Source organism: Salminus brasiliensis, chromosome 11 (assembly GCF_030463535.1).
Source record: "Salminus brasiliensis chromosome 11, fSalBra1.hap2, whole genome shotgun sequence".
Lineage (NCBI taxonomy): Eukaryota > Metazoa > Chordata > Actinopteri > Characiformes > Bryconidae > Salminus > Salminus brasiliensis.
Genome location: NC_132888.1, coordinates 14,381,277 through 14,405,384, shown reverse-complemented (window position 1 = coordinate 14,405,384; position 24,108 = coordinate 14,381,277). Strand labels below are relative to the sequence as shown.

General features: G+C 40.2%; 1 protein-coding gene and 1 long non-coding RNA gene across 5 annotated transcripts in view; one reads left to right on the top strand and one right to left on the bottom strand.

Annotated features, from left to right (window-relative positions):
* The window catches only part of LOC140565781 (uncharacterized), a 33,310-nt gene extending 12,799 nt beyond the window's left edge, over positions 1-20,511 (top strand). Inside the window, exons 2-3 of the long non-coding RNA XR_011980613.1 lie at positions 19,125-19,175; positions 20,402-20,511. This is a non-coding gene — a long non-coding RNA (uncharacterized lncRNA). The remainder of the gene's footprint in view (positions 1-19,124; positions 19,176-20,401) is intronic.
* map4l (microtubule associated protein 4 like) lies at positions 407-20,985 on the bottom strand. 4 transcript variants are annotated; one of them, XM_072691867.1, is made up of 14 exons: positions 20,901-20,985; positions 17,753-17,906; positions 16,981-17,106; positions 15,909-16,103; positions 13,494-14,348; positions 9,372-9,751; positions 9,128-9,268; positions 8,569-8,650; positions 8,022-8,284; positions 7,501-7,593; positions 6,961-7,042; positions 6,787-6,857; positions 5,872-6,034; positions 407-5,247 (listed from the first exon to the last, which is right to left on the bottom strand). In XM_072691867.1, exons 2-14 carry the CDS (start codon positions 17,895-17,897, stop codon positions 5,243-5,245), a joined length of 2,601 nt encoding a protein of 866 aa, XP_072547968.1. In that variant the 5' UTR covers positions 17,898-17,906; positions 20,901-20,985; the 3' UTR covers positions 407-5,242. The 4 variants fall into 4 exon arrangements, with proteins under 4 accessions (XP_072547968.1, XP_072547971.1, XP_072547969.1 ...); XM_072691870.1 differs by having other exon boundaries at positions 13,494-14,345; XM_072691868.1 differs by having other exon boundaries at positions 20,822-20,911.
* Between the last annotated feature and the right edge of the window lie 3,123 nt (positions 20,986-24,108).

Here is a 24,108-nt window from a genome sequence, read left to right as displayed (position 1 = left end):
TAAACTAAGACTTTTACCACCTTATTATTATTATTTTACAGTGCACTTGCCAATCATAAATGAGCAAGAAGGCAGCATTTGGCCTTTAGTTATCTTGTTTTAAACCCTTTGCTAGTTCATCACATAGAGTGTGTTCTTACACCACCAGAATCTTTGTAAAAGCTACAGGAATATTCTTCTTTAAGTTCTCTTCATTCTTTCATCTGTTTAAGGATGTGTTCCCCCATACCAGCCCAACAAAACTGGGTTAATTTATTATGAATATGTAAAAACTGGATAATTGGATAAATAGGAAAAAGCACTGGAGGTACTTTCTGAGAACCGAACACCACCATGGCACAGTGTGACTACAGTGCAAACATGAGACGTGTGTATGGGTGGCATCGAAGGAAACAAAGTGGACAGATTTTGCTAGTTATTTTTATTAATGTTCACATCAATAGTTGACAACCACAACAAAGAATACACCTTTCATAGGCAAAACATTTCAGCTCAACGTTTACGACACAAGGCTGATGATGCCTGTATGCCATTGAGAGTAAAATAGTACACACAAGGAAGCCTAACTTGTACTGGGGACTCTGAGCTGCCTACCTGGAGTGATCTACACTATTACATGCCAATTTAAACCAACTGCTTTGTTGCACAGACACAACACAGACTGATTGACCTTCAAAAGCTATGTATTGGGATCAGCTCTTTGAGAGGAATCATTGATATGGGGGTCAATGATGACCATTAACCTTTGTTTTCAATTCGTCTGCCTAAAGGACACTCAAGGACACATCTGCCTGTCACAAGTCCTTCTGATTTTGTTCCCAGAAAATCAAGGTCAGTGGATATGAAAATGTGAAAAGTGAAATATTTGATATATTTAACACCAATCATGCATGTCAAATTAAGTCTGAGTGTGTTGGACTTTTCCACAGTAAAGAACTTTCCATAGTGAGCCATTTTCCATTTTTTGGAGGTGCAGTGGAAATCATCTATAATTATAATTATTGCTGTTTAATAACTTTCAATGATCATCTCTTCATAGTAGTGCTTACTATCTCCTGTTGTATCCACACAACCGTGTCTTCACAATCTAAGCCATCTTCCATGCTGTACAATCTCTCTTTCCAGCCAACAGAAGCTAGAAAAATATTCTCCAGCATTTAGGGTTGGCATTTATTTCTGCAAATACAGGGAATTAACAGGGGCTTAACAGGGAATATTAAGTGCTGAACTCTTTGAAACTGTGGGTCTACTCACTGCGGTAATGTCAGATTGGGTAGGCAAGAAGCCTTTACTGTACAACAGAAATGTACTGTCTAGTTTCAATGTACTATTAAGTGCTATGTCTTGCTGTAGATCAATTGAAATTAAGTGCTTAACTACGTTAAAAAACAATTACATAGAGCATGCATAATTCACAAAATATGGCAAGGCTCAGCTTTGCTTAGCAGGTTCAAATATGTCATACCTAAACTGTACAATCAGAATAAGGAAATGTACAACTCAAACATTTTAATACCCTGGCTGGCTCTACATCCGTGTGCTTTTTGGGTCCCAATGGCTGGTGCAGGTTCATATAAACTGACCACAAACTGCTGTGAAATGAATCAAGATGTGCAACATATTCATATTACTCTCTTAAAACTAAATGTGCCATAGAAGCCATTTTGGTTCCATAAGTGGAGCTATGAAGCCCTTCCTCCTTTTCTCATTCTAATGTTCTATAAAATTCTTTGTTCACTACAAAATCTTCCTACCACCACCACCCCATCATGTCACTTTAACGTTGACATATCTTCCAGTCAAAGCTCTAATAATCAGAGGGGGGTCTGGCCTTCAACCACAAAGCAAAAGCCACCTGAACTCCAGCCCAAAGTATTCAGTTCTTCCCTTTCCTTTTTTCTTTATGGGTCCAAAAAGGGTTCTTCTATGGCACCTTTATTTCTTTATTTTTAAAAGTGTAGATGCTTATGCATGAGTTAAGACTTTAGTATTCTTCAGTATTCATTAGTATCTTTATGTCACATAGGATCTGAACAGGTCCTTGTCTAGCATGTGGGACGTTTTTGTTCCTATATTTAATGTGCAAATGAAATCTGCTGCTGATCTGGGCAGAAAGAAAATTTTATTTTTCCTAAAGCTTAAAAATTATTGCTGCCTACTTTTGCAATGCATCAGGCTCAGCACACTGGCTGCTAACACTTATTCTCGAACACAGTGCGATGTACTTAACATTGTCTAGATTGTCTGGTCCTGTTACATATACTAATTACAGCCTGGCCTTTACTCTCGTCCCATGCTCCGTTTACCCTTTGGTTACATCTGTACCTTGTCTTTTTAGAGTATAAGTGGAAAAAAAACCTATATGTAAACATTCATTGTAAGTACTGTCCACAGAAAGGTACACTCTCAAAAATGAAGGTGCTACAAAGGGTCCGTTGAGGGATGCCATGGAAGAACCACTCAAAGAGACGTGTGTGAAGAACATTTTAAAAGCTGAAAGTTCATATCTAGTTTGCGAAGTGCGGACCACACTTGCTAGCTGAGGCAAGGAAAGAGAACTAGAGAAATTTGGGTTCGAGTTCTGGGGGGCTTTGAGCTGATGGGAACCGAAGCCAGGAGTTTGGGCATGGTCTTGTGGTTGTGGTTGGTGTGGCGCATCAGATAACACCACTACCTGCCAGTGAGCTACCACACCATGTGGGAGACTGAGGTTCGATTTCCGGTCTGGGTGACTAGGTGCTGCGCTACACCAATAAGAGTTGTTGGGCAAGACTCCGAACACTGCATTGGCCCACCTCTGTAATACGAGTACCCTTGTAAGTCACTCTGGATAAGAGTGTCAGGTAATGTCTATTGTAATGACTTTTAGTTATTACATAACTTCGGTTAAAAGGTTCTTTATGGATCTAAAAATACTTCCATGGCATCACTCAAACTTTTTGTAGGACCTTTATTTTTAGGACTGTGCAGTAAAGTTGTACACAAGATAGTACAACCTCTTCAGTTAAGCAAGTTTTTTCTTTTTTTTTACATTATGATGATAAAAACTTTGACGTGTATATACAAATCTAAACGAATGTGTGTGTTTGTGTGTATGTCGGTTGGGCAGAGTCTTCTCATAACACTGTTCGAGGCATTAAGGCCTGGCTATTCATTTATAAAGGAGGCTACAACTACACAAAAAGAGTTGAGTTCATCTGTGAGTAATTGTGTGCGTGACCATTACACACTGAAGCTTATGCAATCCCTTCACTGTAAACTAGACACAAAGAGAGCTACAGACAGGACTACTGTAAATCTATTCACTGACTTACACTGGCTGGCATAGTACACAATACGTAGATGCTGCATTCCGAATCCACTCTGCAAAGCCTTGACATTCACACAGTGTTTATACTCTAAACAGGCCTCCTTGGTGATTTTACATTTACTCTGTATCCCCCCAAAAGAGTCTGATTTTTTATAAAGACTGTGCTTTTCAGTATACTAGGGCTTACTGTAATCATGGGTATTAGTATTGTTTTAATGGAGCATATTGTTACCAATAAAGAGTCCAGAAGTTTATCTTTGCACTGCTGGTGTCAAAGCAATGCGAAAAGCATGGGCTGTGCAAATGAATATAACCAAGTCACACTTCTTTTTGTTTGCATTAGCACTTTAGAAAAACACTTTCCAATGCCTTTGATTACGTGGCAGTTCTTAAAAAGTGGCCAATGAATGAACAATTAACAAAAGCATTTGATATAGATGAGAATTTGAATAGATACACCTTGGTTTATAATGTAAACTTAAATATGGTTTAATTTAACTGATTGTCTGTCAACAGTTGGTTTCTTCACAACCATATCTATAGATATCCTACAAAATCTCTCCTACTGAAGGTCCCAAATTAGATAGACCTCATTTATATTCTAAGCAAAATTAGCATGTTTCCCTTTTTCATACTACATACTTTCATTTGTCTCACATCACCTTACGTTTCTTTACACTTCCTCTTCCATCAAATCTTTCCCATATAGCATGTGAGACTCCGTCCTGTGCTACAGTGAATATTGGAGAGGGGTGTGTTCAACTACGATCCTGTTATTTAACTAACTGTGCTGTTATGCTACAACCCAGAGAAATGCTGACATAAGAGAAAGACAATGTAATGATCTGACTCGTTGTTACTGTAATCTATGCACATTACGGTGAAACTGTAAATATCCCACTATTCGGACAGCCTACAAGTGTCTAATAGTGTGCATCCCGGGATTCAGGTGAGAATGTGATTTGAAGGAAAGATGTTTGGGGTGGATGGTGTTTGTTTCTTTCAGTAAGGTTAAACAGACAGTCTGGCATGCTTGTAATACAGGGTGCTTACTGACTGCAATAGTAATTTAACGAGACAAGACTGAAGTGAGTTCTGGAGTTCCCATAGAAGGATACCTGCTGCCAAAGGGAAGGATAATACTGGCTCACAATAATTTTGGAGCAGCTTACTGCAGTGTTGATATACTAAAATTGTGGTTGTAGTGGCAGTAAAGCAGGAAAAAGTGGTTGGTTAAGAATTGGGGCACTGACCAAATAAACTCAAGCCTACTCAGTGGTTTCCCCTTTTTTTCTGACCATTCAGTGTGCTAGCCTCTTATAACCATCCTGAAACTCGCAGTTTGTCATTTCACATTGTTTGGGTGGAGTGTATGGGTGCCGCCAAGCAGCCATAACCAGAATTCTTTTTGGATCAGCCGTCATTCTAGTTTTCAAATGAGTCCTTGCGCTGATTGACGCCCATAGTCTGAAAGCTCTGAAAGCAAATGAAAGCATGTTTCGGGATGGTTGTATGAGGCTACCACCAACATCCTGTGTTCAGACCAGTCCGTCAAGGAAACGGAGTCTAGATTATCCCAAATAAAACCACAAACCTGTCAAAGCCTTGCCTTGTGATCTGATCTGTGTGTATCTGGGGAAACAGAGAAAATGGTTAAAGAAGAGAAAAGCTGCTATTGACAGTGGCGAGATAAAAGCAGGTTTTAAAGGGTCAGCTTGTGTACTGCTAGTGTACTGGTTGAACCCATTCCCTGGCAACTAGATGCGACAGGCTGGATTGAGACGAGGGAGACTGTGGACCCCAGAGAAACACTGCGAGAGGTGTTGCAATGTGGGTGGGAGGTGGCTGCCACTCGGGGGGGACCAGGAGATGATTTTGGTGCCACGGTCCATGTGAGCTCGTGCATCCTCTTGGAAGCTCAGCTTGCAAGACTCAATCTGTGGGACAGAAAATGACAGGTAGCAAAACAAAGAGCATGAGAGGTGCTGAACTGGTCTTTTCTCTGATAAAATACATCATCTACTGAATGTATTCTACTTGTCCAGTAACTCTAATGAGCCAAGTTTAATGTTTTGAATCAGGGATTTAAAACATTTTCTTAACTAGGAAAGCCATTAGTGTTTCTACGTGAATTTTGAAAGAAGGAACGTGTCTGAAGGCCTTCTTCCTCCCAATCTAATATTCTATATCTGATCATCTTATCTCCCTATTGTGCCAATGAGAACGTTTTCTCACCCCACCACCTCCTAGCCCCACTTATCAGAGGGTGTTCTAGCTCAAAAGTCATCTGAAATCCAGCCCTAAGTTCTCTGAGTTTCCTCAAGCCTGACAGCAGCAAATCCCACCTTTATGACTGGTCAGAGGGTCTGTCCCTTAAACAAGCCCATGTTTTTTCAAAAACGAATAATAGTAACAATAAAAAGTCTATTTAGATATTTTTAAAAATCAGACCAAATAATGTACAAATCTATATTAAGAAAAAGTTCAGGAGGCTCATGGACTGGAAATATATGAACAAACAAAATAAAATAGGTTTAGGCTTAGTTAGCACATGTACTTACTTGTTGCAGGGACACGCTTGTCCAGACCCTGGGAGTTCAAGAGTCCCTCTCCCCGAGAGGGAGCATTAAAGGAACTCTCCTTAAGCCCATTCTCCTTAGACCCTTTATCTGTCTGAGTGGGGGCAGGTGGGCCTCCCTCAGACTTCTGCTGATCTGCTTCAGCCTGGAAACACAGTACACATGAGCACTGTAGTGTACAGAAAAAATTATGAGGGAGTCTGAAGCTATGTTTAAAATTGATTGCAGCGATATTACACAACACGTTGTTGAGAATGATTGATTCTCAATAATATGTCCTTTAGCAATTTGTTACTATTCTTCAGTCTAAATAGTTGTATGACAGCAGTCTATAATGTTATGTAGCAAAGTGAATAAGTTAACAAGTGAACCATTCCATAGTAAATGCCATATTTACTGCGACCTTGAGAGCAAATAATGTCCTAGTAAAGAAACAAAATGAATTTCTTTTATATAGTGTTTTCAAACATGTTTGGTCACGCAGGTAAGTCATGATTCTCATATATGCACCTATCTGATGAAAAATATTCTGTAGCATCTTTTGATCTGCTTGGATTGAGCAGCATGGTAAACACTGCTGCTTTACTTTCAGTGATGATTCCATGTCTCTTGTTCAGAAATGCATGTGAAAAGCATGTCTTTTTGTGGTGGCTCAAGTCCAAGAGCAAGAAATCCCAATTCAGGCATAATGGTGCTTTAATGGACATGAACTTTACTTCTTTGAGAGGGAAATGTGAATACAGAATTCAATATGTTGATTGAACTATTTTGCTACTATATAATGATTAATTTTGTTATTGCTAGTGTTTTGAAATGAAACACTTCAAACTCTTGCACTAGAAAGATAACTGTGGCATTCATGAACTCAATGTGGTTGCCTCCTGGTTCATGGCTCACATTGTCTGGTGATCCTGCGTTGGCCTTAGTCTTGTCTTTCTTAGGAGACTCAGTGTTTTCATCCTCAGCACCTGTCATGGATCAGTCAATTAGCTCTTGTGTGAAAGAAAATCCTTGATCACACAAGTCATAATGAAAGCAGTCAGAATAAAAAAACATTAAGCAGTCACTTACCTGGCTTGTGCTTAACATTATCCTTGGAGCCACACTTTGAGGTCACTTTGCTCACATCAACCTTTTTGTTTGTGATCTGGATCTGAAAATCATTATATCAGGAAGCCATTAAGTTAATGAAGGGGGAATGAAATCTTAAAGAGTGGCTTTTGGATGGATTAGAAGAGTCTTTCAAATGAGTCAAAAAGAGTTACAGTATTGTATTCAGACTCATAACAAAGCATTATTCAGACAATGCTTTACTATATTTACAACGAGTAACCAACAAGTTTACCAGTGTTAACTTTAAATTATCTTGTTTTATTTGAATTAAACTGGAATGTTTTGGCTTGAGGGTTATGTTAAGCTAGTGACGTTTCAGCACCATGGACAGGTAATCTATTTAAAATGCATGGACAATGAATTAAATGCAACAGAAACTTTAATTTGAACAAAAAAGTCTGGGATAAATACTCTCAAACCAAAAAAACATTCTTATTACTCCGCTGACTGTTAGCTTGGAGATATATACAAAATAATACAAAAACAATAGGCACTTACATTGCCACCTCCTGGGATGTGCTTAATGTTGTCTTTGGAGCCACAGCGAGAGGTCACATGGCTAAAGTCCAGCTTTTTGTGGACTATCTGAATCTAGGAGAAAGAGTCATAGAGTCACAGGCTTGCTTAAGATACCACTCAGAGTAGACTTAACACTACAGCTACAGAATCTACACCAGTGTACAACAACAAGCTCTGTTCTTCCTCTGTTCTGACTTCATTGCCCCTTTTGAATATACTGCTACTTTGATGACTATCCCTACTAAAAAAACGCAAATGTTGGTTCTGGGATTTCAGACCAGTCAGGTTATTTTCTTCTATTTCTAGGTAGAGGTTCAACAGGCTCCTTTATCTGATATATCCATTACGTTGTGGAAAACTGCTTAAAATATACTCATATTCTTTTTAGTTAACTCGGTATCGGTCACATTGCACATATCTGACTACACTTTACAAAACATCACATACAGATGAGACTACTGTACTGAGCATTACTGTAAACATGCTCCAAATCACTGTACCTTGCCTCCACCAGGCTGGTACTTCATGTTGTCTGTGGAGCCGATCTTGGAGGACACGTTCTTTAGATCAGGCAAGGGGGCATTGGTGAGCCGAGTGTTACGTGGTGCTCGTGGCACTGGAGGCTTCCTTGGTAGAGGAACCTGCTTGGGCACAGGAGGTTTGGTGATACGGGATGGGCGAGAGCTCCCGTTGGTGGCTGGTGAAGCTGGAGCATTGCCTGCATTCACGGAGGGGGTAGGGGTTGTCTTCGGTGAAGTTTTAGCTTTAGGAGAAAGAGGCGGTAAGTTAACAACATGGCTGTGTGAGTAAAAGCAAAAACCCCAGAGGAGGAAAGTTCCAGAAGTCACAGAAAATTAGTAACAATAACTAAAATATGAGTAAATGAGTAACATAGTATACATATCAGTGTGAGCTTCAAATTTGCAGCAATAGTTTAATTGCAGCACTCTAATCATATTCACTCAGTTTTTCTGTTGATATGATCTTGTGTGTTGTGCTTTAACTTCAGAAGGTAGCATGTTAATGTTCAAGTTAATTGAGACTCACCAGAGGAACCCCGTGGAGTGCGGGGGCCATTAAACTTTGGCACAGGGGGCTTCCGCTGGGGGGGAGCACTGTTCTCTGGAGTCTGAGGGATGAAAAAGCATAAAGAAAATGGGAGGGACATCTGTAGGAGTACACTGGAAATTGTTTGGGGCAAAATGGAATGAATTGGTCTTTGATTGCATCATGAATCGTAAGTGACGTAATGGTTAACTCTCTGACTCTCTGATCAGTCTCTCACATTGCTATGGAGGAATATGAGGAAGGAAGAGGCTCCTGGCAACCCTTCCAAACAAGCCATACTTGTTCAGTTTTTATCGAACTGTACTGTCATGAACTTGAACATGTAGCTCTTGGGATTTTATCTCAGCATTGCACAGTCTGACCTTGGGGTGAATTTGCTGGGACGTCAATACCTGGGAAGATTGGCAACTGTCCACTTGTGAATAATCTTTCTCATGCCGCACACGCCGTCATTCTAGTTGACAATAATGCCCAAATGTCCCTAATTTATGACTGTCATACCCAAATAACCACACATGGTCATTGAAAGTGTACTCACCTTGGCCTCACGGACAGAATTGGTGCCAGGTTTTTTATTGACTGTGGTTGGGGTTGTTGTCTTGGGCACAAGGTTTTTTTTATTAGCAGAATTTTCTCCAGTAGAATTCGAGCTTGGTTTGGCTGAATTCTGTTGGTTTGCCTACATATTCACATAAAAACAGGGAATACAAAAAGAACATGGCAGCAAAGATCCTAACTATGTAATAAGTCATGGAAGGAAAATATCTGGTCAAACAACCTACCTTAGCTTTGTCCTCAGGGCTGATCACTTCTTTACTTTCATTAGTTGTAGTAGGTTTGGTGGTCCCTTTGCCAACCTTCTCATTCTTCTCATTTTTTGCTGTCTTGTCCACTTTTTCACTGCCGTTCTTCTTCTCCTCCTTCTTCTCGTTATTTGGTTTTTCAGCTTTGTCCACTTTCTCAGCTTTCTCCTTTTTCTCGGGTTTATGGTCCTTCTTCTCTGCCTCTTGGATCTTGTCCAAATTCTCCACTTTCTTTATGGAGGTGTCAATCTTCTCTGTCTTTTCAGGCTTATCTGCTTTCCCAAGCATGCTTGAATTGTCTATCTTAGGAGAAATGTCCATCTTCTCTGTCTTTTCTTTGGCAGCCATGTCTTCTTTCACTTGAGAAAGACAAAGAATCTTATTTATGAAATGTGACAAAACATCTATGTACAAATCCTGAGACAGAAATTGGTACTGAAGCAGCTTTATGTGAGAATCTGTATATCTTGCTCCTGCTCCCCCACTTTGAGGCACTCAAAGTGCTGGTTTGGCAAGCTTAATTTTTGTTTTATTACCCCAGAAACACTGCAAAAACTTTTGTATTGCTTCATGATAGTGTGAACAGTTTGTAGAACAGCTAGTTCTACAGAAAGAAGCTGACAGTTATACACTTAAATTGGTCAGCTTTCTGACCCCCTTCTATAACCATGATTACTTCAATTGATGACCAGTTATTTTATAGGAGTTATTTTTGCCACTAAAGCTGTTTTAGTGTGTGGTGGAAATAAAAAGTATAAGTGTTTGCATCAGAGGGGATCTTAGAGAGGGCTGTCCATATCACGAAGGAAAGAAATGTCGTAGGTCGAAAAGATGTAGGTCACAGCAACCCCTGGCAGGTCCAGCTTACATCTGCATTTCTCCTCTGTCATGTCACTGCAGAAAATATGCTGTGGGTAGGCAATGTCTCAGCATTTTGTTCCTCTCTAATGCACATTTGATGCCGCTAAAGTGTTCAGCTGAATAAATGCCAGAGTAATAATTGTAATGTCATATAAGCATCATACAAAACATAACATAAACAAAACAGGCATACCTGTGAGGTCTAAATCTCTTTGTTTAGGAACAAGTGAGCAGTGGCAGTATCTGTTTGATGAAACTTGCATCCCTAGTGTTCAGTCCTGATTGTTGAGGTACTGTACTGCTCAAGAGTAAGTACAAAATGTGTAGATTCCTGCTCATCCAATGTTTCTTCAGAAATCAAGCTCAATAGGCATTGTACCCATCTCTCAACAAATTATATTTAAACAGTGATACTGTCATGATGCAGCTAAACGTTCTACTTAAAAAAAACTTACTTCTATGACCTCCACACACAACTGCAGACTATGCCCTATGTGATCCATAATTAAAATATACCGATTATACTTTGTTCCAGATCTCCTCCTAGTTTATGGTAAATACTAAACTGAATATACCTTGAGACATTAAAAAAACAACTGCAGATCAACTGTCCATCCTCTAGCTACTGCTTTCTGCCCTAGTTGACCTCAATTCATTACTGAAGTTTACTACTATTATTATTACTATTACTATTATTACTGTTTCTATGATTACTATTACCTTTACATTAACCAGATATCATTGCTTTCATTATTCCTAGCATCACTACTATAACTATATCAGTATATCTGAGAAGAACAGTTTTGTGGTGGTATGGTGACTTGATTAATAATTTGTCATTTTGACCAGAGGAAGACAGGCCCCCCTTGTGAGTACTGGTTCCTCCCAAGGGTTCTTCCTACAGCTCTCAGGGACTTTTGTTTTCACCCTTAATCTCTGGGGGATTTTATATGCTTTTATGTTCAGTCCCAATTGGAGTTTCAGGAAAAATGTAGTCGTGCACAATTGTTGCTGTAATTGCAATTTTCCTCATGTTCCTAAACCATGCAGTAATAATTACCCTACAATGCTCAATGAGTGGTTCTACACAACACACAGTGAAAGCCACAGATCCATTACCTGTTGTACATCCAGGGTGCATCGACCAGTGTAATCCATAAACAGAATGCAAAAAAAAAGAGAGTTTTCATTATTAACAGTGAGACATGCTTTTTTGCAGTTAAACCCAGATGTCCAGCAGTCATTAAGGGACAATCAGAGATCTGTGTAGATTAGTCAGCTGGCAGCATTGCAGTTATGTCTTATGTAAACAGTCCTAAATGAGAGAAGGTCTAGAGCATAGCAGGGATAGATGTATAATGTGACTGCAAAATGACACTATCATCAACCCACTCTGAATGAGCAGCATTAAAAACCACACATGTGATCAGACAGCTCATGAGAGTCACACAAATGTAAAAGATCAGTGCACTCTGGGAGATGCTGCGAGAAAAAGAAAGGCCTGCTGTTATTCGGAAAAAAAAGCGGAGATAGCCAATAAACGGTCTTTTGGTTGATGCAATGCAAAGCAATCAGTGTGTTAAGACACCACCAACAGTTTATAACATGCAGGAAAGATCATAGAGAGAAAGGCAAGGGGGAGTCTACTATGGGATTTCCAGTCACGGTAAATTTCCAAAGAGAGCGCTTTCATTTGCTCTTAAAAGATGGCTTAAATATAGCTTAAATAAATGAAACCTAGCCAAACTGGTGTCACTGGGACAAACCGCTCTTGTGCAGCACTAAGCTAGCTTTACTCACTGGATACATCAACCAGAGTGCAGAAATTAATGTTCACATTAACTGTACCACATTTTTCCATCTCATACAGACATGTCTTGCACTCTGTCTATCACTGAGTAAATAGTCTCAGCTGTCTCCCAAACATTTGCAGCTCCGATTTTATTTGCAATTTCATCTTTACTCATGTCCTGTTAATTTCTGTTCTTTTTGTAATTACATCATACTTGTGGAAGTCATCTGTTCTTTAAACAATGTCACTGGGAGATCTAGTAATTCTATATGATTTGTTTTTATGTTTTTGATAATGCTATTCGTGAATGGCATATATAGACTGAGGCTGGCTAGCATCACTAAGATAGTAAAGGGTTGAAAAATGGAGAGACAGGCCAAGAACTAGTTTTCAAAGATCCAAACATCAACCAGTAGAGCTCAAAATTTAGCTCAGTGTGGTTAATGTATTGTCTAAAAATTTGAGTTCCCCAACTGGGACCTGTTCTTATACTGGAATATGATGCATGTATGAGCACAGACTTAGATCAAAGTGTGCCTAAAAGTAACTAACATGCATAAGCAATGCATCTGAAATTAACATTTGATCAAGGGGTTTTTGGGTACATTGGAAAAATGAGACCATTAACAATCCTAATACAATGGCACCTGCCGATATTAGGCAGCAAGTCAACATGTATTGGCAGGCGTAAGGTTCTGAGGGACTTTAACAAGGGTTAAATTGTGATGGCCAGACGACTGCGTCAGAACATCTCCAAAGCATCAGGCAGGTCTTGTGGGGTGTTCCTGGTATGCAGCAGTCAGTACCTGCCAGCATGGTTCAAGTAAAAAAAAACATTTAACTGGCAACAGGGTTTGGGCACCCAAGGCCATTGATACAATCCATGAAGGCCCCATCTCACAGTTTCCCAGACTTGATCTGCTGCTAACGTCTTGGTGCCAGATAGCACAGAAGACCTTCAGAGGTCTTTGTGGAGTCCATGCCTCACCAGGCCAGAGCTGTTTTGCTGTCAAAAGGGGGACAAAGTTTTAGCTTATTGTTAAAAAAGTGTTTTTACCTTGACCCCCCCCCCCAAAAAAAAAAAAAAAACCTCAACGTGACTGTTGAATACAGTGACATATGCTTAAAAGATGCATATTATAGGATACATATAACGTAACAAGCGCTCAATGCAAATGAATTAATATTGTAACAAAGAGTGTCTCAGTGCTGCACAAGAGAAGTTTGGTCATTTGTGTTCGACTGGGGATTTTGCTGTGTACAGTCACCTGCATTTAAGCCAACTTTCATGGAGAAATCGATCTGCAGTAAGTTTGTGTGGTCTAAAATGGGATGTGGTATCTCAGTACATTGATATCAGCTACAGACTTAGCTAAGCAGAAGAAGGCCCACTCCACTGAGCCATGCATTAAGGAAATCATCTCCATATATTCTTCGGTATCACCAACCTTTCAGTTGGGGGGACTTTGCCAGCAGTGGCTCCTGGTGCTTTGTGAGTGAGGTGAGGGTAGTCGAAGCTGCAGGGTTTTGGCTTACTACAGTGCAGGAAGTGACTGGAGGGGAGGGGACGGGGCCAGTTACAGTGGAAATGTTCTGGGAGGCAGTGGAGGTCTTTGGACTGGGGATGGAATCTGCAGTAGTCTTAAAGCCAGAGGTGAAATCTGGGGATGTATGTGAGGAGGTAGTCATTACGGGGGTGCTCTGGGATGGGTCAGGGATTGTAGATGGTGAGATGACATTTGTCTGACTTGCTGCTGGGGCAACCGATTGAATGGTGGTTGTGAGAGATATTGCATCTGGCGTGAAAGAAGGCAGTGAACTCCCTTGCTCAACGCCAATGACAGAAGCAGTGCAAATGTCCATGTCTGTGACCACAGAGGGACTTGGGTCAGGTGGAGGAGATGGACTGCTAGTATCAGCCAATGTGGACCACTCTTCAGGGAGCTTTTTTCTGCTCTTGCTTTTCTTGGCTTGGATACGTCCTCCGCCCCACTCTCGAATCTCACTCCTCCAGCCCTCCCCTGGACTTGGGGGCGAAGAGTCGCCCTGGTCGGTGCTTTTTGACTGGGTTTTCTCAGGAGATCTGAGGCTTTCCAAGAGACCATGCACCTCTTCCATATCATCACACTTCTTCCTTTTCTGCTGGCCTCTCTCATTTGACTCTTCATCTGATGAAGCTTCTTCTTCATCCTGATTTCCATGGATACCCAAAGGCTTAGGTGGACTCTGCTCTGGTTTGTTGGGGGAATGGGACAACTCTGTGGAGAGCATGTCCTCACCTGTCCAAAGGTTTCCCCGTACTTCTTGGTGTACAAAGAGGAAGAGGAAGTGTCATTTTCTACCATGCAAATCATAGGTCATTAAAAATGCATCACCAACACAAATAGGCCTGACAAACACTGGACTGGGGATCTATCCACCATTGAGCCCTTGCACCACAAAAAGACCACATGACATGAAAAATCTGCATACCCAAGACATCTTTGGTGCTGCATGGAAAACAAATAAGCAGTTTGCACATTTGTAGGATCTACAGTGTGCCTAAATGAATAAAAGATTTTAATAGTCAAAGCTGTAGAGACCAGCTGACTGGGAACGTTGAAATGACAGTTTTCAGCCTAAAACCTTTATCCTTTATTTTTTTCCAGCTGAGATTGGTATAGCTTAGGGCCTGTGAGTTTTCTACATACAAAAGCTCTGTTCACAGCAAGACAAGAGACCACTCTTTGGCCAGTAAATGCATTTGCTGGTGACTTTTTCCACATAGGTGCACAATTTTCAGGCAAACATTTTCCTCTGCAGAACAGTGGCCTACTTAAAATACTTCTGTTAAATATCAGGGTACCAATCTCCACTCTAACTGGTTTAAAGAGGCACTCTTACATGAGCACTTTATTAGGAACACCTGTACACCTACTCATTTATGTAACTATCTAATCAGCAATTTAATGCATAAAAGCATGTCAAAAATCAACCAAAAATGAAAATCACTATTTTGTGAGTATTTCTGCAACTGCTGAAATCCTTAAAAAGACATCTTTAGAGTTTACTCAGAATGATGTAATAAAAAAAACAGTCAGTGAGCTTCAGGTTTTCATGTGGATGTGAGAGGTCAATGAAGAATGACCAGTCTGACAATCACAATCAAAAAAGCATCCCAAATTACAGAACATGCCAAACATTGAGGCAAATGTGCAACAACAGCAGAAGACCGTGTTGGATTCCGTTCCGTCAGCCAAGAATGATACTGGACCAGCATTATAATGCACCATATCATGAACATCAATTCAGTGTTCTTCAGGGGCCTTCACAGTCACTGGATCTGAATCCAATAGAACACCTTGTGTTAGAACTGGAGATTTGCAGAATGGAAATGTTCTTAACAAATCTGCAGGAAAATCATATCAATCTTGTGGAACCCACGTCACAGAGAACTAACACTGTGTTAAGAGCCTTCCTAGTAGTTTTCCTAATAAAGTGCTTGTTGAGTGTACAGTATTAGTTAGATTCTCAAAAATGACCTTTGGCTTGCAGAATGAGAGACATTCAGACCTCCAGATTCCATCTCAAACCACTGTAGCCCTGAAGGTTGTTCAAGCTTCTGACCAGAGGATAATGACTATCCACTTTGTGCTGTTGTATATACATGTAGTTCCAAATGTGGTACATTGTCATTAGCTAGTTCTGTCGCAAAACTTCTATATATCTTTCTTATAAGAAAAAGTGAACTGAGGGAGAAGAGAATAAACCACTAACCACAAACCTCAATTGCAGTACTCTATAATTACAGAAATTGAATACTTGGTTAACGTCCGTCTTACCTGCACGAGTCTGGAGGTATGTTAAGTAGAGTTGAACTTTACCTGCAGAGCTGTCCGAAGTGATACGAGGGCTTGTGTCTGAAGGTTTACTGGGTGCCTGGAGTGGTTTAGGCGGTTCACTGGCATGCAGCACGGATGTCTTCTGAGGTTCTGTCGAGCTAGGAGGCTTGGACGACTGTAGAGGGGCCATGCCCACATTCATATTACCACTCATGCTCATCGCTGGCTGGGAGAATCCTGCAGAGCAAAATGGCAGAAATGCAGCGCATGAGGCTTCAGGAGATGAGTGACGTAAAAGGCATCAGCGTTATTACAGTGGTAACCTGTAAATATGTCCATGTTATACTTCATCTTGAGCCCCATTTGCTGATTCGCCCCCTGATAACTGGGACATTCGGCTGACGCTTGGCCTGGAGGTTTGGAGGCAGGGACTGGAACCATCTTTCATTATAGATGGGGCATTCAAAATGCATTTGAATAGGCATGACACACTTGGGGCCATCACCTAGAGTACCGCAGTATGCTACAGGTGCAACCGCAGGGGCTGGGTGTTATTTAGTTTCTGTGTGCTTCACTGGCAGCAGTTTTCAAACTTACATGGCAGATGGAGCATGGCAGCTTGCTCAAAGTTGGCAAAGATGCAAAATGGCCATACAGTACAAGAGGAGAGTGAATAATAAATGCAGATACACTATATGTGCAAATGTTTGTGGACATCTCTTCTAATAAATGCATTCAGCTACTTAAAGTTGCACCCACTGCTGACACAGATATGCAAATGTCCCAATACTTTTGTCCATACAGTGTATCTTAACACTTAAATGTGACTTTATGATGTTACTGGCTTCTAGAAATACATTTCATAGACTGATTATATGCCTATTCAAATTACATTTACATAGTTAGATTTTTACTTTTTAAACAATTGTTGTTAAAAAACAGAACATGCCTCTTTGTGCCAACCCGGTCTTACAAAAATATCAGTTATTTAATCTAGATGTCAAACCACAGATAATAAAACACTGGATTGGAAACTACCTTTACCATTTTATACACATTGTAGCTTTGCTTTTCCTTCTGACAATCTCTAAAACCATGCCACAGTTTGCCTTACCTGATACATCAGTGCCAAAGAGCTGTTTTTCAGGTGCACCAGGGCGACTTTCTCCTAGGAAACCCTGAAACTGGCTCCCAGTCTGCCCTCCAGACATCCCTGACATGAATCCAGAACCTGGGAAGGCTAAAAGAAGAGACACCTATATTGCTTCGTTCTACAGAGCATACACATGCTCTCTATTCACACTAAGCCTTGTTCTTTTGATAATGGCAAACCGAGAGTAAATGGTATTTCCTGTTGGGTCCAGTCTGATGGCTAAGTTATGAAGAGTGATTGACAATTCATGTCTGGTTGTGTCTGGTTTAATGTCGCCCCTGTAAACAGCGATTGGGAGAAAACACTCCCTAAAATAGTCCAGGCTCCATCTATAGTCCTGATTAGGTGTAATGAGAGAGCTAGTCAGAGACGGCTGATGCAAAAGAGAAGAGACAGGCAGAGAGTGTGGGCCCATTACCATGGTTACACAACCAGCTGTGACCATCCCAGTTACCAGCAGCAAACTGTGTCAAGTAATGGAGATGAGGAAGGAAAATGCATCAAGCTCCATTCGAAAGGTTCAAGTAAAGTCCTTTAAACAAAGTATTGTCAAAACCTGTTTATCTATTATAGCTCTTATTACACCATAAATACTGTTAATGAAACTATGCAAGGTCACATTTCTGTTATAATGAGCACAATCCATCAGGTAATACTAATTCAAACCTCAAAAACACTTCAGATCAACCCTGTTTCACTTTTTACAAAGTGTCCCCATGAGATTTGAGCTCACCTTCACTCTTCCCATCCATCCTCTCACCAGCTTTGTTGTCAAAGCTCTTTGCTTCTGGCCCACCAACAAACTCTTTCTTCAGCAGGCTGTCCTGGCCTGGCTTGGGAGCTCCACATGCGCTATTATCACGGAAGCTAAAATCCATTCTCCTAAACTGGAAGAAAAACACACAGACAATCAGTACACACACACAGTGCCTATAAAAAGCATTCACCCCTTGAATGTTTTCTCCTTTTATTGCTTTAGGAAAAGCAATCATGGTCAATATAATTGCCTTTTTACATGATTTTACAAAAAAGACTCAATTTATGACTTTTACTCAGACTTAATGTGTGAGTAAAATAAGTGATTGCATAAATATTCACCCCCTTTTTAACGTGACTGGCCTAATTCAACAGAGGTCAAGGTAGGTTGTGCTAGTATTCTCACAATTAGTAAAATGGTGATTTAGTGCATTAATTGTGTCTCAAGTGACTATATTACAAATACACAAAATCTTGAAGGTCCAGTCACACGTTAATCACTATTCCTGGCTACAAATACACCATGAACACAAAAGAACACTCAGAGAAAAGGTTTTTCAAGGGTATAAAACAGGGCATGGATACAAAAACACCCAAGCCACATCCCCTGGAGTTCAGTTAAATCCATCATGTAGAAATGGAAGGAAAATGGCACACAAGTATATCAGTGGCCATGCAAGAAGGGAGGCCACCGAGACTCGTATGACTACTACTCAGGTATATTTAAAGATACATGCAGTAAAAGATTAAGCTGATCCCTTCTGATAATACAACTGAAAATATGCTGCTTAGCTTTTTTTCAGAGGAAATCCATTTCAACTAAAGCAGGTGGCATGGCATTCTTTTCACCAGTCAAGCATTCAGGTTTAAACACAATAGATGTCAAACCTCAGCCAACATTTACACACTCTGTGATCACATGACAGTACATTGTGTGTAGCACATAAGAGCGCCTATCAGTCCAAATGTAAGTGAAAGTAAAACAACTCAAGGGAAAATACCGCCAATTAAAGACACAAGCACACAGTTTAATAAAGTATTTGTGTGACAGTTTATGAAACTGCGTATCTATTCCACTATATACACTATACAGAGTCTCCTTAATTCATCAGTTTTGCTTTCTAGAGAGCAGAATCCAGCTCTGTTTAACTGTAGGCCCTTTAATATATTAAGGGCTCAGGGTTTGCACATTTAGCTTTGCACTAGACCTACAAAGCTAAAGCAGCGTGAGATATTCTGCTGTTGCCATCGTCCCCAATTAAAAAACTCTAAGCTGATTTTGCTGATTTTTAATGTAAAAGATTTCTAAACATTTATCCTGTGTTCATTTTTTTCATTTAATACTGCAGGATCGTCTGATAGGCTGACATTCCTGCTCACTAAAACAACTCCGTATGAAAGTAAGTCTAATTTTGAACTTCATTAAATAACTCCAGTAGTTTAATAATAACACCAGCTACTTCCAATCAGAGCTACTACTGCTGAACTACCACATTTGGTATGACCTCACATTTTGGTGATGTTGCCAGTCTTGTGTTTTCAATTGAATGTGTAGCAGTATTAGCTTGCATGTAGCAAAATGTGTTTCTTGGCCCTTTAGCAACATCATAATTCAGAGTATCCAGCGATATTCAGGGAACAATGTGCATTTGATCATATGGATTGTGTTTGGTTTACTGCACAAAACAATTTTCATTTTTCCAATAAAGAATATTAGCTTAGTCCCCGAATTCCTAATTTAGGCATGGAATTGTCATGGAAGTGTTTGGCATAGAGGGGAATTTCACCAGATATATATTTTTGGATAATGAAATAGTGATGTAAACAAAGGTATTCAGACTAATTTGATGTAAAATGCTTTGTTAGAGAGAAACTTACTGAGTTGTTTACAGTGGCGGTGATAAGACCTAGACATCTAAATAGTTTACAGGCAACAGTCATGACTCTCATGACTTTTTGAATATGCTTCCGGATGCCTAGCACATTGTTTCAAAAAAGTACAGTTTTACAGTACAATTCTGGCAATTTTATATATATATATATATATATATATATATATATATATATATATATATATATATTTTTTTTTTTTTTTTTTTTTTTTTTTTTTTTTTTTATCACTCATGGTGGAGGGGTACATGTGGCATGTTTTAAGATGGTAACAATTTTACCATGATCAACATTACATATGATCCTCAATAAGATTGTAGGTCTGTTGGCCTTTTTGGACAGAAAATAAGATGCCTACATTTGTGCTGTAGAGATCCCTGGTTCCCATCCCCATCCCCATCATATATTAAACCACCCTGACTGTCATTCTTTACATCTCAACCAGTGAATTATGAAGAAATGTACAAACACTGATGGAATTTTCCTTTAAGGCAGATTACATTACAATGATACAAAATTTTAAGAAACACAAAAGCTGGTTGAGATGTTAATGGGGGTGCAGGTTCAGCTTTGAAGGGGGATAGAAAGCTGTCTCTGGTTGTCTGGTTGTCAATGTCAGGGGAAGATCTTCGCTCTGTCTCGTCGTCTCTTTTTCTGGCGCAATTTTTGCCTCTGACGTCACACTCTCTCTCTCCCTCTCTCTCTCTCTCTCCCACTCTCTCTCTCACACACACAGGCCTCTTCCCACTAGATGGGCACTGGTGGCGCAGCACAGGCCTGCTGCTGCCACTGTACCGCAACACACACATGGCACCTGTCCACAACATCACCCATAAATAATAATAATAATAAACTAACATCCACTAGGAACGCATAAACCTGCCATTTATTATCACCGTGAGTAAACAGGAAAACAACCAATATGCGCCAACTCATAATCATTAACCTGATCATTAAATATTAATCAGGCTGCACAGCTAACAGCAATTCTGCCTCCATCTATACCAACACACACAGTTCAGCCAGTGACTGTCAGTGAGCGCTCTGGGATCAGCTCTGTGTGATGACTGACTGTAGCCTCCAACACGCCCCAGTTTGTGCCATTTTCCCTTCATCATCACCATCATCATCCTCATCCCGCTCCAGCAGCTCCTACCGTCGATTTATCCGCTTTTACCGCCTCGCCTCAGCTGGAGCTCAGTCTCTGAGGACGCCGGTGTAAACCGCTCACTCACCGCTGTTGGCTTTTTGAAGCTGGACTGATGTGCTCGTCCCTGATCACCGTCAGATCCACCTTGGATTACAGCGCGTCTGTATGACCGCAGACACACACATACACACGGACGCACGCACACGCACGAACGCCCCGCCCCCTTCACCTGACGTGACCAATCACAGCCGGCAAATCTCGCCTGCTACTCGGGGGCTGCATCAACGCAGCTCTTGGTCTTCAGTCTCTCAAGCATTAATCTTTCCATTTCAGCAAATAGAAGCTAGGAAAGTGTTAAATCCAGCCTACTGTCGCAGAACCCGCTCTGCTGGTGTTTAAACAGCCGTCAGTGGCTCACTGTTCGGTTTTCTGAGCTTTGTTTTGGAGGCGAGGTGGGCGTGGTATGCAGAATGGGCGTGGTTTCGCTGGCCTATCAAACAGACGCAGGCAGGGGACGTAAGGATGAGCCACACTGACCCATTCGCTGCTTTGCTCTGTGGACCTGATAGATCTGGAAGGTTCTTCAAAGCAGCTGCTCAAAGGAAAAGGACTCAAAAAGGTCAAGAAGATGAGGAATCTGATGTCAGATGACTTGTTTTGATGAATTTCTCAGTAAAAGTGTTTACATGTAATCTACAGAGGAAGAACTTCTGCACATTTTAAGCACAATTATTGTTTATTTGCTGAACTGAATATCATGTAAATAATAAAAACATAAAATGTGTCATAAAACTGTCTTGAACTAGAGTCTTCTGACAGGAAGGCATACAAATTGAAAACGGAAAGAAATCATGCTTTAAAATGTGTGGAAATAAATTTGTTCATTTTGTCCCACTTGAACAAATTATATAATTCAAACAGTTGCATTAAAATCTTGGAGACAGCTGTATATCCTCATCTAATGTGCCTTCTAATGGTGTTTTTAGAGCTAAATTGTAAGCTGATCTATGCCACCATAATGCAGCAATAAAACTTGGTGACCATGGATGCTGAAATTACAGAAAGCTAATGGAAAAACAAACAGGCCTGTAACACTGAAATAGAGGGCAATTTCCTGGCTAGACAAGCAATGCAGATTGCAGCTGCCTTTCTGACACCAGTTGTCAGTTCTCCCCTCTGGCTTGCTCAGTGGCTAAAATCATTTGACATGCACCAAGAATGTAGTTTAGTGGTGTATGTGGGCGTGTGGGTTTTAAAGGGCACCTCTACTGAGGATCAAGTGCCTTAGTTCTTTGATAGACGCACATAGTAATCGAACATCATTATGCATGGCCGTAGTGTCCACAAGTAGTCTAGTGTCCCTAGAATACTGAATGTACATATTAAACAAGGAAGTACATGGGTAGGTATTCCCTGAAAATCATGCTTATGCTGTATTAACAGAGCTTTAAAATTCATGAGACTGGCTCTGAGCTACGTAATATAATTTATGCTGAGATTTGATGTCTGTCAAATTAATGCCATTCCACAAACCACAAAGGTTCGCAGACTAGAATGTGAGATTAGCCTCGACTTGGTCATTTTATAAAGTGCAGAAACTAGAACACCAATATGGGTCATCTGCTGACAGCCTGAATTAAGCAACTGACTGAAAGCTGTCTTCTCTCAAAGATGGTGATTAACGGTGATACTCACTTTCTCTGTACTCAGTGCATCTATGTAGGCCTTCTGACCTTGCAGATCTAACAGGACAGGTATACCTCTGTCACGAATAAAGTCATTTGGCACACTGCAGTGGTTTTGGAAATACAGTAGCCAGCTTGTCTTTTCACATTAGAGGGCACAGCACTGCCAACAGCTTGGCTTTCATGAAGACCCAAGTCACAGTGAGTCTCAGCTTCAGTGACAATGAAATGTTCTCTCCTACAGCAGTGGTGCACAGGTCTGGTCCCGGTAACGTTTTCTTTCCTAGTCGGTCTATGCCACTATAAATAAAATACAGTGTTACCTACTGGTAAAAGGGCAAATATACACATTCTTAGACAGTTCAGACACAGCACATTACCTTAGCAAAGAGGTGAACCAGATGTTATGCAAAACTACAATAAATATTTTGACCACTTTTTAATTTATTTGGCAGGAATACCAAACAAATAGCTTAATATGATGTTTACAGGTATCACTTCCACAACTGTACTCAGTGTTTTTTAAGGCAATACTTTCACTATTGCTTTTGTTGTGAGTAAATGTCTTACATTTTATTCCACCAAATTTCCTCTCTTTTATGTGCAAGTCAGGCCTCCGTCTTGGTTTTGCTTTCCAAAATTTTATATCAGTTATCTTATTGTTACATTCTCTGATTAACATTAATAATGAATTAGGTATTCTAATAATAATGGGTGGCTCAGCGGTTAGAGCATCGGGCTATTGATAACAGGGTTGGGGGTTTGATACCTGGGCTTGGCAAGCTGCCACTGTTGGGCCCTTGAGCAAGGCCCTTCACCCTCTCTGCTCCCCGGGTGCTGCAGCAATGGCTGCCACCGCTCCAAGCACATGTGCTCATTGTGTGTGTTTGATCACTAGTGTGTGTGTTTACTGCACAGATGGTTTAAAGGTGGAGGCCAAATTCCAAAACAAATGGCGAATGTGCTTGACAAGGATTTGTTTTCTTTTTGAGTGTGATTTTGTGGTAAAAGATGTAAACGAAAAAAAATTAAAAATCATCAAAAAAATCACCTAAAAAGAAATTGTGTTATTTTGAGGTTTTCTTTCTTACTTTAATGTTTTCTTTGGTCAACAATTTCTGTATGTTTTCTTTTACAATCAGGATTACACATACCTTTAGAAGTTGCTTATTATTCAATGCTGTTGATCCTTCAAAGTCAATGATTTTGTCCTTTACTTCTAAATGTAATAGTGTAATGTGGCCTACATGTTTTATTCTTAAACAAATAAATTACTGGATGAATAAATCTGTCTTTTCTATAGACAATTTCTACTTGACTAGAAATGTGCAGTAGTCTTTCCATCACTAAATATTTATCACAGATTTTAGAGAAGTCTACTGTAGTCAGTCTGTAACTAGTCAATAAACACCCCTATTAAAGTACTACATCATGTACATACAAAGATTTGTGCTGAAATACACTTATGGCTTTGTTGCAGTGGTCTAGAATACTGTTAATTAAATTACATGTTTAGTTACATTGAAACTGACCTGTAAACCAATTTATGGTTTCTTATACACATTATATGTCCAAATGTTTGTGGACACCACTTCTAATAAATGCATT

Bases quoted from the DNA above. Each gene is read 5' to 3' on its own strand.
- map4l (XM_072691867.1), bottom strand. From the start codon at position 17,897: ATGGATTTTAGCTTCCGTGATAATAGCGCATGTGGAGCTCCCAAGCCA. The intron at 9,752-13,493 runs GTTGGTGATACC...GTCTTTCTCAAG, and splicing joins AAAGTCCCCCCAACTGAAAG to TGAAAGAAGACATGGCTGCC. The intron at 8,651-9,127 runs GTGAGTACACTT...TTCATCCCTCAG, and splicing joins ATTCTGTCCGTGAGGCCAAG to ACTCCAGAGAACAGTGCTCC.